We start from the raw sequence: 12,834 nt of genomic DNA, 5'->3' as shown, positions 1-12,834 counted from the left end.
ATAAATAGGAGAAATGTAAGACTTGATTATTATAAATCCCCCTGCTTTGAGATTTGTGACTCAAGGTTTATAAGCCCTGGTGAGCAGGGCTATTATTTTATGTCATGTAGAGGCAGGTAGGGTGTAAGCTTGTCTTTCTTGGCTGATTGCCCTAAGTCCATTGCAGTAATGAAGTTATGATCTCTGGCCTGAAAGTCTGCAGGGTCTTGCCCAAGATTAAAAGGTAGTTATTTGTTCACTTGAGTTTCAAAGAGGAAGAAAAGATTTTTTTTGGTTTTATTTTTAATTTAATTTATTTTTATGTATATGAGTGTTTTGCCTGCCTGCATACCTATTGCTGAGGTCAAAAGATAATGTCTGATTTCCTGAGAATGGAGTTACAGAAGATTGTAAGCCACCATGGGGGTGCTGGGAATTGAACCCAAGTCCCCTGGAAGAGCAAACCAGTGCTCTTAACTGCTGAGCTATCTCTCCAGCCTTTTACACTTTTTTATTTGTATTTATTATTTTTAATTTTATACACATGGGTGCTTATCATGTGTCAGGTGGGCTTTTATAAGCAACCCCACAGGGAGACAAGTTTTGTATTCTTGAATTCTCTATCCTCACCTAGTACTGGGGATTGAACTCAATGTCTCCCATATACTCACCTAGCCACATCTCCCCTTTTAAAATGTTTTTGTTTTGACAGGGAGCCTCACTAAGTTATCCATGCTGGCCTTGAATCCACGGTGCAGCTCTGGTGAGCTTCAATTTACAGCCCTCTTGCTCTGTCTGCCTCCTGAGAAGCCGGTAATTCAGGCATGTATAACCAAGTCAGCAAGGTCCTTCAATTCTTCTTTGTTGTTGTTGGTTAAATCTTGGTGTGTGTGTTCTGTGTATGTATGTGTACAGTGATACAAGGAGGCCAGAAGGCTTTATCACTTTCTGCCTTTATTCTCTTGAGACAGTCTTTTACTGAACCTGGAGTCTGCTGGTGACTCAAAAGATCTAGCTATCCTTTTTTTCCACCTCAACACCTGGCCTTTTACACAGGTGCTGGGATTTGAACTCAGGTCCTCATGTTTGCGCCACAAGGGTTCGTTCTTGCTAATTCTATTTGTGTGTGTTTTGAGACAATGTCTCTGTGTAGCCTTGGAGCTGGCTATGTAGATGAGGCTGGCCTCAAACTCAGAGATCTGCCTACCTCTGCCTCTTAAGTGCTAGGATTAAAGAAAGCTATGTGCCACCATGTCCAGCTTTGAATCATTAAGTTTGCTGCTTGACAAAGATGTAGCTTCCTGTTCTTCAACTTGAGCAGAATGACAAATACTGGTTATGGTTTTGTTCTAGTCCATCCAGAGTGTCCCCTAGTCTGCTCCCTTCATGGAGCAGCCTTCCAAAGGAGATGTAGGCTATGGTCACTAGCGTCTCAGAAGCGAAAGGGTTAAGCTTTAGACAGTAAAAGTTGTGGGTCTGGGGTCTCTATACAGTGGGAAAGCACTGCCTAACAAGGGCAGGATCCTATCACTCTCTGCACTGCAAAGAATTTTTAGAAAATATGGGTGTGGTTACCATGGTGAATGAAACTCTTCAGTGGTGTGATGCCTTGGAGTTCAGACTACTGGTTCCTACTCAGCTGAACCCTAACCAAAGTAAACTTTAGGTCTTCTGATAACAAAGCCTTTGGCCAGAACGCCTGCCATCTTTGTGATAATTCAAAGTGAATTCAGTGTTCTCTATTTATTTGCATGTTTCTTTTTTCGTTTTCAAAGAAAGATTTTTCTGTGTAGCTCTGGATGTCCTGGAACTCATTCTATAGATCAGGCTGGCTTTGAACTCAGAGATCTGCCCACTTCTCTGTCCTGAGTGGTGATTAAAGGATTAGAGGTGTGTGCTCCCACACCCAGCTCCAGTACTCTGTATTTTTAAAGATATCTCATGCATGCCACCTTTCATTGGTGCCCCTTGCTTTTATTAAAGAAGGCTTTAATTCTGTTGTATTTTTGTTTTTGTTTTTCGAGCCAGGGTTTCTCTGTGTAGTTTTGGTGCCTGTCCTGGAACTCACTCTGTAGCCTAGGCTGGCCTGGAACTCACAGAGATGTGCCTGGCTCTGCCTCCCGAGTGCTGGGATTAAAGGCATGCGCCACCACCACCTGGCTCTAATTCTCTGTTGTATTAATTGGGGCATGATCTCTTTGAACTGGAAATTTAAAGAAAAAGGAAATAAGGTGATTCTTCGTGGACATTAGTAACAGAGAAGACATAGGTTCCTTCCAAGCCTCGGCGACTGTCATCAGAGGAGGGAAAGTGTGGATGATGGACTGGGTGGCCACAGGAGAAAGCAGGAAGGGTGAAGGGCACCTACCATTCCAAATCCTGGAGTTCCTGTTTGAGAGAGAGGGTTGATCGCAGTCAAGGTAGAGGGTTTGGCTGCTCATGCAGCCTCACAGGGTTCTTCCCTTCACCACCTTCCCTCATGCCTGCTTCTCTGCCTTCCTGGCTGCATTGCAGCCCCACCCAGCAGCCATGGATCCCCCTTTGTCCTTGCAGTCCTCCTCACAATGCTCCTTCTCGTCTGCTTTCAGCCAGCTCACCTGTAGTTGTCTTTTTACTTCTCTCTGCACAGCACTGATGCTTTGAAATATAATTTGCTCATTTTGTGTTGCCTGGTGGCTTGCTGCACCAAAAAAGGCTCTTTGTTTCCTGTCATATAGCAAAATTACTGCAATCTTTCATTTCAATCTGGCTTTTTCCTCCCTCTTGGAATTGTGGCAACCATTATACCCAATTGAGCAGAAGCAAGAAGCTTGTTCTTAGCCAAGGACAGAAGTGTAAGGTCAACTTAAGAGTCACCCTATCTGTTCTCGTAGAGACATGGTAAGAGAAGGGACTTATGAAGGGGAGGAATGTTCATGTAGTCTTCTGGGAATGTGCAGAGGTTTTCTAGGGGGATCTAAACTCTGCCTCTAGCCAGGTGGTGGTGGCACACACCTTTAATCCCAGCACCTAGAAGGCAGAAGCAGGTGAATCTGAGTTTGAGGCCAGCCTGGTCAATAGAGCAAGTTCCAGGATGGCCAGGGCTACATAGAGAAACCTTGTCTCAAAAAACCAAACCAAACAAATAAAAACTGCCTCTTTTATCTCTGTTTTTGGGCCTTTCTAGTTATTGCTGTGGCAACTGTCAATTGTCTTGGGACTAGGGAATGTTTCAGTTTCAATGGTGTTATAATGGAGTTGGAGACTGTCTTGTAGTTACCCCACCTGCGCTATTAGATCCGGTAGTTTTGACTAGTCCTGAACAGGGAATTCTGGTCTTCAAGTATCCTGTCCTAAGAGACAAACAAGTGCAGCTAGGGTGCTGGAGGCCAAGGTTCAAGGTTGATTGACTTTCCTCAATCTTTTTCCATCTTATTGTTATTTAAAAAAAAAATAATGTGGTGTGTGTGTGTGTGTGTGTGTGTGTGTGTGTGTGTGTGTGTGTGTGTGTAATTGAGAAAATGCACATGAGTGCAGGTTCTAGTAGAGTCCAGATGAGGATGTCAAATCCTCTGGAGCTGTCTACCTTATCTTTTGAGGTAGTCTTTCATTGAAGCTGGAGCCTACTGCTTTGGCTAGTAGACATTTTGAGAGCACTAGTGTCTTAGTCAGGCATTCTATTTGCAGTGGTGAGACACCATGACTGAAAAGCAAGTTGAAGAGGGAAGGGTTTATTCAGCTTACATTTCAGCATTGCTGTTCATCACTAAAGGAAGTCAGGGCGGGACCTCAAGCAGGGTAGGATCCTGGAGGCAGGAGCTGATGGAGAGGCCATGGATAGGTATTGCTTACTGGCTTGCTTCCCCTGGCTTGCTCAGCCCACCTTCTTATAGAACCCAGGACCAGCAGCCCAGGGATGGCACCACTCATCATGGGCTGGGCCCTCCCCCATTGATCATTAATTGAGAAAATGCCTTACAGCTGGATCTTGTAGAGGCATTTCCTCAGTTGAGGCTCTTTTCTCTCTGATGACTCTAGCTTGTGTCAGGTGGACACTCGAAACTAACCAGTACTACTAGTAAACACTTTGGGGAAGGAACGGGGGTTTCCAAAAGTAACAGGACACTAGTTGAAGGCTCCCAGCCACACACGGTATGGCAAGCCTGGTAGTATAAATGATGAATCCTTCATGTTTATTCTGTTTCAGAGCCCAGATCAAGTGGCACAGACTCTAAATAAGTCAGCTTCATTCTTTCCTACAGAGCTAAGGAGGTGTGAGTCTTCAGGGAAACTTGAGATTCATACCAAGTATTGTAAGCTCTTTCTTGTCCTATTACTGTCTGAGAATATGGCTTATTTTATGAAGCTAGTACTGCAGGCCCATCCCCTGAATAATCCCCTGAGCTGCAGGTACCACCAGGAGAAGCAAAAACTAACCCCTCCCCCAAAGCACCCCCTTTGCTTTCCCCTGGTTTTGTTTTTCCTGCTTACATCTATAGAAATTTACATAGCATAGGTGTGAGTCCCTGTCAGATAACTGGTGTGCATGGCTCTCTTGTGAAACTGTCCATGGCTGCCCATTACAGAGCTGTTTCTCTCTTTATTCCCTTTGTAGGCAGAGGAGTCTTGTAAATGCAATGGCTGGAAGAACCCCAATCCCTCTCCCACTCCACCAAGAGCAGACCTCCAGCAAATAATTGTCAGTCTGACGGAATCCTGCCGGAGCTGTAGCCATGCCCTCGGTAAGTCCCCAGATCAGCTTCCTGAGTGCTGGTATTAAAGGCGTGCTCTGCTACATTCAGCAACATTTATTTTGTGTGTATCTATGTACCATGTTTGTGCAGGAGCCTGTGGAGGACAGAAGAGGCTATCAAATTCTTTGGGACTGGAGTTACAGATGGTTGTGAGCTGCCATGTGGATGTTGGGAATTGAATCTAGGTCCTCTGTGAGAGAGCCAGTGTTCTTAACGGCTGAGTCTTACTCCAGTCTATGTAACACTAGTCTTAGGATAAATTTTGTCCACCTCTTTTTGGTGCTGAGGATGAAACCAGGACTTTACACATATAAGGCACATGCTTTGACACTCAACTATGTCCTCAGCCCTAGATGAATTTGTTTTCCTTCTTTTCTTACACACACACACACACACACACACACACACACACACACACACACACACACACACACACACACACCTAGCTTGCCTTTCAGGTCTCACTGTATAGCCAACTTGGTCCATGATGTTGTGCTTTACTTCTCAAGTACCAGGATCACAGATACATGCAAATTCTGTTTCTAATCAAGTTCAGTGGGAAACTGGTTGTTCTTAGATAACAGCATTTTGGTTGGAAAGGCCCCATGTACTACACTTGTCTGCCATGCCAACTAAGTCTGGTTTACTGTCCAGTATGGCACTGGGCAAAGTGGCATCATCAAGTCCTCTCTTACCCCTTCTACCCATGCCATTTTTGGCATTGTATTTCTCTCAGAGTTTGCTGTTGGTTCAAATGGTGCAGCCCCACCTCTGAGGACAGCCCGCTGTTAAGCTGAGGCTGATGTTTTGTTTTGTTCTGTGCTAGAGGGTATCTCAGTTTTGATATTTCAATACTTGCAAAGCAAAAGAGTAGACAATGATGTGATCTTCCTTGGAAGTGGCTGTACTGGAACACTCCTCAAAAAGAAACAGAACCTATTTCTCAGAGAAGAAATCAACACATTAATAAGTGCTCACATTGTGTTGAGTGAATTGGTGTCAAAAATAACATAAGCTGTGATTAAAAGAAAAATACTTTCATTACAAAAACGTCTTGTTTGAGGCTGTAGGCTGTGGTATTATTTTAAAGCAGTGCAAAGGAAAGATTCCAAAAGTTCCAGAGATGTCTTAGCTTATAATATAACTTTATTTTATAACCCATCTGTGGATTAATAGACTGGGTGCCCTTTGAATTAAATCACCTGGGAAACATAATGCACTTAATAGTGGAGTTCAAGAAATCTTTGCCTGGGCTGAGCTGTGCCTATATTGAGTGGGAGATCCTGTTATCCCAATCAATTACCATTTTTTTTTTTTTTTTAAAAAAGATCTTTTTTTTTCTTCCCTAGCTGGGAATTGTCTGGTTTTATGCATGTGAGCACACATGCATGCCAGAATTGTTGTGAGTGACAAAACCTACCTAACTTTGTTTCCTTTCATGTTTCTGAACAAGCTTTGGCAGCAGATACCCTTATTTTTCAATACATAGTGAAGAATGGAAAAATAAGTATGCAATTATTTTATTTTGTGCTAGAAATGTAGCTGAGGACATTGTGTCAATTAGCTAAGTACTATGTCACTGAGCTATTCTCCAGTAGAATGTGTACATGTGTGCACGTATGTGTGTGTATCTGTATAGCTCCATGTCCTTTATACTTGTAAAATTAACACCTGAAATTAACCTATGCATATATTAAGATGTACCTTGAAATTAAATTAAAAGTATTTTGTAAAATATTTACTTATTTAAGTATATTTTATTTACTCTGACAATTTCATACATGTACACATATTTTGGTCATATTTAATCTCAGCTCTCCCTCTGACTCCTCTCAGCTCCTCAAATACATCTCATTTCTACTTCCATGTCCTCTCCTTTTTTCTCATAAGTTCAGTTAGTGCTGCCTGTAGGAATATTGAAAAAGTTCTGTTTTTCTAGCCATGTTTATATTTAAAGAACTAGGTGCTGGACAAGATGACTTGGTGGTTAAAGTACTTTTGATGACCTGAGTTCAATTCTTGGATCTCATATGGTAGAAGGAGAGAACCACCTTCCAGAAATTGTCCTCCACATGTGTGTTGCATTATGGCACATATGCATGCACATGCATGCCCACATAAAGTAATAAAAAAAAGTGTCATGAAGAAAAGGGAAACAATTGTTACTTGTGTGGAACCCTGCCTATCTTAGCCCAACCCTGAGTTCCACTCTCAGAGAATCTCATGGAAAATAGTCCTTCCCAAAGGCAGAGATAGCTCTCAGTAACTCCATGGCCTTCCTGAGTACACCCCCATTTAATTAGTTTTGAAAATAGAACACTGTAGAACAGTGGTTCTCAACCTTCCTAATGCTGCAACCCTTTAATGCAGTCCCTCATCTTGTGGTGACCCCAACCATAAAATTACTTATGGTGATATTTTATTTGTACTGAAATGTAATTTTAATTTTATGTTAATAAATAAAGTTGCCCTGGGGTCAGAGCTATTAGAGCCATAGCAAGAGCGTGGTGGTTAGAAGAGCTAGGTAGATTTCTATGTGTTCAGGGATACAGCCAGTATTGGAGACATATGCCTTTAAGACCTGGAGGGCGGTACTTGCAGGCAGTAATGAGGCAGTCATGTGGTTGGGTTTAGAACCAATGAGAAGGCAGAACAGAAAGACTATTTAAACACAGACAAACAGGAAGTAGCTCTCTCTCGGGGAAGTTAGGAGCACTGCATGAGATAAGATTTTATATCTGAGCTCTGACCTCTCGGCTTTCTCTTTTACATTGGCTCTGTGTTTCTTATTTTAATAAGAAGATTGGTTACATCTACAATTACTTCCAGTGCTACTTCATAACTGTTATTTTGCTACTGTTATGAATCACAATGTAATCTGATATCCAGGATCTGATATGTGACCCCTGTGAAAGATCATGACCCACAGGTTGAGAACCACTGTTGTGAAGGAAAGAATAAACTTTTTGATTTATTCCATTTTGTCAGAGATAGGGTACCTTCATATAATCCTCCTGGCTCAACTTTCCAAATGCCATTGTGCTGGGCATCCACCATTACTCCCTGTTCCTACACATCTTTCTTAAATGGAAATGTTTGCATGTTTTCAAAAACTCTTGGGATTCTTGCTGGAATACTAGCGTACTCATTTATCAGGGGTCTAGAAAACTGTTTTGTGATATTACATTGTCCTCCCCACGTAATGATCATTAACATTTGTTTATTTTGTTTTATCTAACTCCTACCACCCCTCCTCAATCTTTTAATTCCCTTACCTCCACCTTCAGGGTATTTTAAGCAAGTTCTCTGGGCATTTAATCTTATCTTAATCATACATATTATTTCTCTCTCTCCTTCTCCCTCTGTGGTGCTGGGAGTTAAACCTAGGCCCTTACATATCTCAGACAAGCATTCTGTCACTGAGGTATTTCCCAAACCATTTTTTAAAAATCTATCTATCTATCTATCTATCTATCTATCTATCTATCTATCTATCTATCTATCAAGACAGAGTCACCATGGACATACATCAGCATGTGCTATATTGTTGCTAAGACAATTGTGAACTAGGGAATTATGTTAGGAATCGTGTAAGCTTGAATGCTTAAGTACCTTGTGAGCTATGTTCTGTTTTCATATGACCGCTTCTTAAAAGACAATAACACAGAGTCAGTTCATGATGTTCTTGAACTATATACAAATCATGCCAGCTTATTCCCTCTACTGACTAGGCCTTACGTAAAATTTACCTCTCACATATTTGTTCTTTTGACCCTGAGGTTTTGGCTTATGTTGCTGTCATCCCAGGCATCTATGGACTGTCATTATGGAGACTCTTCTGTATCTTTGGATGTAGAATAATCTGCTCAGATAAGAAAATGTTCAACTGAGAATTAGGAAATAAGCATACTGCAGTCTAGGGAAATGGCTCAGTGGATAAGTGCATTTGCCATGAGAACAAAAGGACCTGAGTTCCAACCTGCAGGTCCCACTTAAAAGCTGGGTAGGCCCAAACTGTAACCCCACTGTCAGTGGGCAGACATAGGACATTACAGGAGCTCACTAGCCAGATTCACTGAGAGATATCCCTGGAGAAAGGCCGAATATATACTTTTAAAAGGAAGTAAGGTAGTGTTGGGGTGGTGCACACCTTGATCCCAGAACTCATTCAGACAGAGAAGTAGATCTTTGTGAGTTTGAGATCAACCTGGTCTACATAGTCAGTTCCAGGCTATCATGAGAATATGTCCTGACAACAATAAACACAAACATTCATTCATTATTGGCAGCTGTACATTTATACAGAAGGTAGTTTTTAAGACCAGGAAGCAAGAGATACACCATGTGACCTAGTACAACTGGAATTTCTGTTGTTTTGGAATTTATTGTTCTGAACATTGTCAGCTGCTGAGGATCAGACTCCACTAGTGATGAGCTGTCAGTGTTTTTAAATAATTTTTTTTAATTTTATGTGTATGAATGTTTTGCCTGCAGGTATGAATGTGCATGGTGTCCTCAGAGGCCAGAAAAAGACATTGGATCTCCTGGAACTAGATTTACAGTCAGTTGTGAGCTGCCATGGGGATGCAGGGAACTGAACCAGGGTCCTCTGGGAGAGCAACACATGATATCATAACTGCTGAGCCTTCTCTCCAGCCTTGAGTTTTTAGTTTTTTTTTTTTTTTTTTTTTTTTTTTTTTTTTTTTTTTGTGTGTGTGTGTGTGTGTGTGTGTACTTGGTTGTGAAGGTCAGAGATCAACCTCAGTGTTCTTCCTCAGGAACACTATTGTCTACTTTTGTTTTGTTTTGCTTTGCTTTTGGAGACAGTCACACTATGTCATTCCAGCTGGCCCAAAACTCTCTATGTAGACCATGCTGGCCTCGAACTTACAGAGCTCTGCCTGCCTCTGCCTCCAGAGTACTTGGATTGCAGTTGTGCACCACCAACACAGAACTACTTTGCTTTCTTTTTGAGACGGGGTCTCTGGCTGACCTGGGATACCCAGGAATCTGAGGTCTCTACCTCCCCAGTTCTGAGATTATAAGCATGTGTCACCACATTCTGATGAGGAGTGCTTTTACTTGTTCTTCATCCACTAATGTCATCAGCTTGTGTTGACGTTTTCAGTGCCAATAAATATTCTTTGTTATTGTTTATTATATTCATCTTGTTATTCATCTGCTTTCTAAGGAAAGTAGAGGTAGCCTCTAAAATCTTTTGTATTCACAATTCTCTTACTTCAGCTTCTACTACTGAAATGACAGACACTAGGTGGCGGAAGGGGGTACCTTTTATTTTTTAAAAACAAAACATTGTAAGCCTTGTTTTATTTGTTTGAGGTTGGGTCTCATGTAACCCTGGCTACCCTTGAACTTCTGGTTTTCCTGCCTCCTCCCAAGTTCAGGGATTAAAATGTACACAGTTACACCTAGCCACCTTTGAGTTTCAGCTGTACTGGAAGTGAATCCAGCCAGCATGCAGGTTGTAGGAGCTCAGGGTCACAGGCTGGATCAGGCAGCTTGACTTTCCATCCTCCTGCACAACACTTTTTCCTGAAGGTTGCTTCATGCTCTCCCTCCCCAGCTTCAGATCTGGTTGTTCACACCCTATGCCTTTGTTTTGTTTTTCTGCCAGGGAATTCTTATCCTCCCAAGCCTAATAATCCTAAAAAATAAAGGTATTCCTAGAGGTCTGCTAGATGTTTCCCTATGTATAATTGTAGATACATACCTGTTGTTTTACTGAACTGTGATTAAGGGCTGACCTTTGTTTGCAGTTCAGAATATATTTAATTCCTTGGGCAAAATTGGGTTTATTCCTTCACTGATAAATAGTTATTAAATTCAATAATGGTTTAAAGAGGGGTGACATGAGAGGGTGAGAGGGCGAGAGAGGGCTAGCTAGCTGTATTGAGTGGCGTTGACCTACAGATGTGGTTTCATAGCTTAGACTCTGTAGGTACAGTGTTTAAAACTAGGCCCTGTGTGCCTAACAGTACTTGAAATGTGGCTCACTGATAGAGTTTTAGATACAAAATGCATACTTATATTGAAGATGGACTACAGCAAATGGATATAAAATAGATGTAATTGTGTTACTTTTTTATTGCTGTGACAAAACACCATGACCAAAGTGACTTAAAAGAAAGTGTTTAATTGGGCTTACAGTTTCAGAGGGTCAGAGTCCATGGTAGTAGAGTAAAGGTATGGTGGCAGGGACTGCTGGGAGCTCACATCTGGATTTGAAAGTAGGATGCAGAGTCTTTTACCCCTCCTCCCCCCAACCTGTGACACATCTTCTCTAACATATCACACCACCTAATCTTCCCCAAGCCATTCTACCAACTGGGGACCAAGTCAAACATATGAGCCCATCGGTGCCATTCTCATTCAGATACCACGGTAACTTTCAAATATGGAGTACATGACAGCAGTAATCATTTGATATATATTAAGTTAAATATATGATTAGAGTAGACTTTGTCTACCTTTACCTTTTTAGTGTTTTGGGGGCATCACATCAGAATCAGGGCTAGACCATGCCTCATACATGCCCCATACTGACACATCTATAGCAGTTCTTTTTTATTTCAAATATTTACTTATTTATTGTGTTTGTGTTTGCATGTTTGTGTGCATAAGTAAGAAGATAAGCGGAGAATGTCCTGAGTAGGTGCTCACCTTTGCTTTACTGAGAAGTGGTCTCTCTTGTTTCTGTTATTTGCTGGAGTGCTCAAGAGCCCCAGGTCCAGGCTTGTGTGAAGCCAGCATTTTAACCTTTGGAGCTATCTCCACAGTACTTCTTTGTTCTTCCTGTGCCTTCATGTTTGATTGTTGGTTTGTTGTTTGTTTCTTTTTTGTTATTTTGTTTTATTTTAAAGCAGGGTCTTATATAGCTTAGGTTGGCCTGAACGTGCTGTGCCCCACAAGTGACTATCACCATACCACTTCTCTTTACCATTTCCAGTACAGTTATGGGGACATTTAAGTCTGAATGTTGGTTACCATGGGTTCCATTGAACATAATCCTCTAATGGGTTCTGACTCTTAGACTTCCTTTTTTCCCATTTCAAATCTGTGATTATGAAAGAAAAACAATTTTTTTTTTTGGTTTTTCGAGACAGGGTTTCTCTGTAGCTTTGGAGCCTGTCCTGGACTAGCTCTGTAGACCAGGCTGGCCTCGAACTCACAGAGATCCACCTCCCTCTGCCTCCCGAGTGCTGGGATTACAGGCATGTGCCACCACCACCCGGCAGAAAAACAATTTTTAAATGATCAACCTTTTGCTCATTAGTCTGTTAACAGTTTTCATTGTAGGCATTAATTTTACCTCTTTTAAAGAGAAAAACTGATTTTAAGCAGTGTGGTGGCACATGCCTTTAATCCCAATACTCAGGAGGCAGAGGCAGGTAAGTCTCCATGAATTCAAATCCAGCTGGGCCTACTTATTAAATTCTGAGCAAGAGTTACATGGTGAGACCCTTAAAAACTACAACAAGAAGAAACACCCAAAAACTAAAAACCCAAAACTAACCACAGCAAACTGGTTTGTGCTTCCAAATCATGCAGACACTTTGAGTTTGCTTCCAGTTCAACAGGCCTCAAAATGTTGGCAGGCCAGCCTTGAGAAGTACAGGTAAGTGTAGTCAGTGGAACTTAGCAAGGGTCACAGCACACAGTGACCATGAGCTGTTGGTCTCCTGCTAAGCAGCAGCTGTGCTTCGATTCTCAGCAGCAGGCACACAACAGGTACTTCGTGGCTCTGTCTTTGTGATGTGACACAGCATGGAGAGATGTCACAAGGTGCCCAGCTCCCCTGATCCTTGAGGTCACCCCACCTTCTGCACAGAGTGTGACTGCCAGGAGCCATCTTTCTTAGGAGTTAAGATGTGGCCAGTCTTGAGTAATTATTTTTATTCAAATTTGCAGGTACGATCTCACTATATATCATAGGCTGGTCTTGAACTCATGGTTCTCCTTTGTCAGCCTCCTGTATTCCTGGACAATTTGGGATAATTATATCAATATTCTGTAACAGGCCTTTGGAAGACTATTTGAGTTACAGCAAGGCCCAGTAGATTTGACAATTAAGTTTAGATATATTAAAAGCAATTAGCTTGAT

The 12,834-nt window shown here is 41.8% G+C and overlaps 1 protein-coding gene across 4 annotated transcripts in view; it reads left to right on the top strand.

Annotated features, from left to right (window-relative positions):
- Kat2b (lysine acetyltransferase 2B) overlaps window positions 1-12,834 on the top strand; it is a 119,850-nt gene that overhangs the window by 30,822 nt on the left and 76,194 nt on the right. For 3 of the 4 annotated variants that reach the window (XR_003736657.2, XM_028890194.2, XM_037199902.1), the window contains exon 2: window positions 4,574-4,700. Coding sequence is in view for 3 of the 4 variants with exons in the window: in XM_028890194.2 (XP_028746027.1) it covers window positions 4,574-4,700 (127 nt within the window). In the remaining variant the exon portion in view is untranslated. Of the gene's footprint in view, window positions 1-656; window positions 802-4,573; window positions 4,701-12,834 lie in introns of those variants that run through there. The other variant, XM_028890195.2, reaches the window with a different exon arrangement.

Source organism: Peromyscus leucopus, chromosome 16_21 (assembly GCF_004664715.2).
Source record: "Peromyscus leucopus breed LL Stock chromosome 16_21, UCI_PerLeu_2.1, whole genome shotgun sequence".
NCBI classification, from domain to species: Eukaryota; Metazoa; Chordata; class Mammalia; order Rodentia; family Cricetidae; genus Peromyscus; species Peromyscus leucopus.
This window is presented reverse-complemented; position numbering and strand designations above follow the sequence as displayed.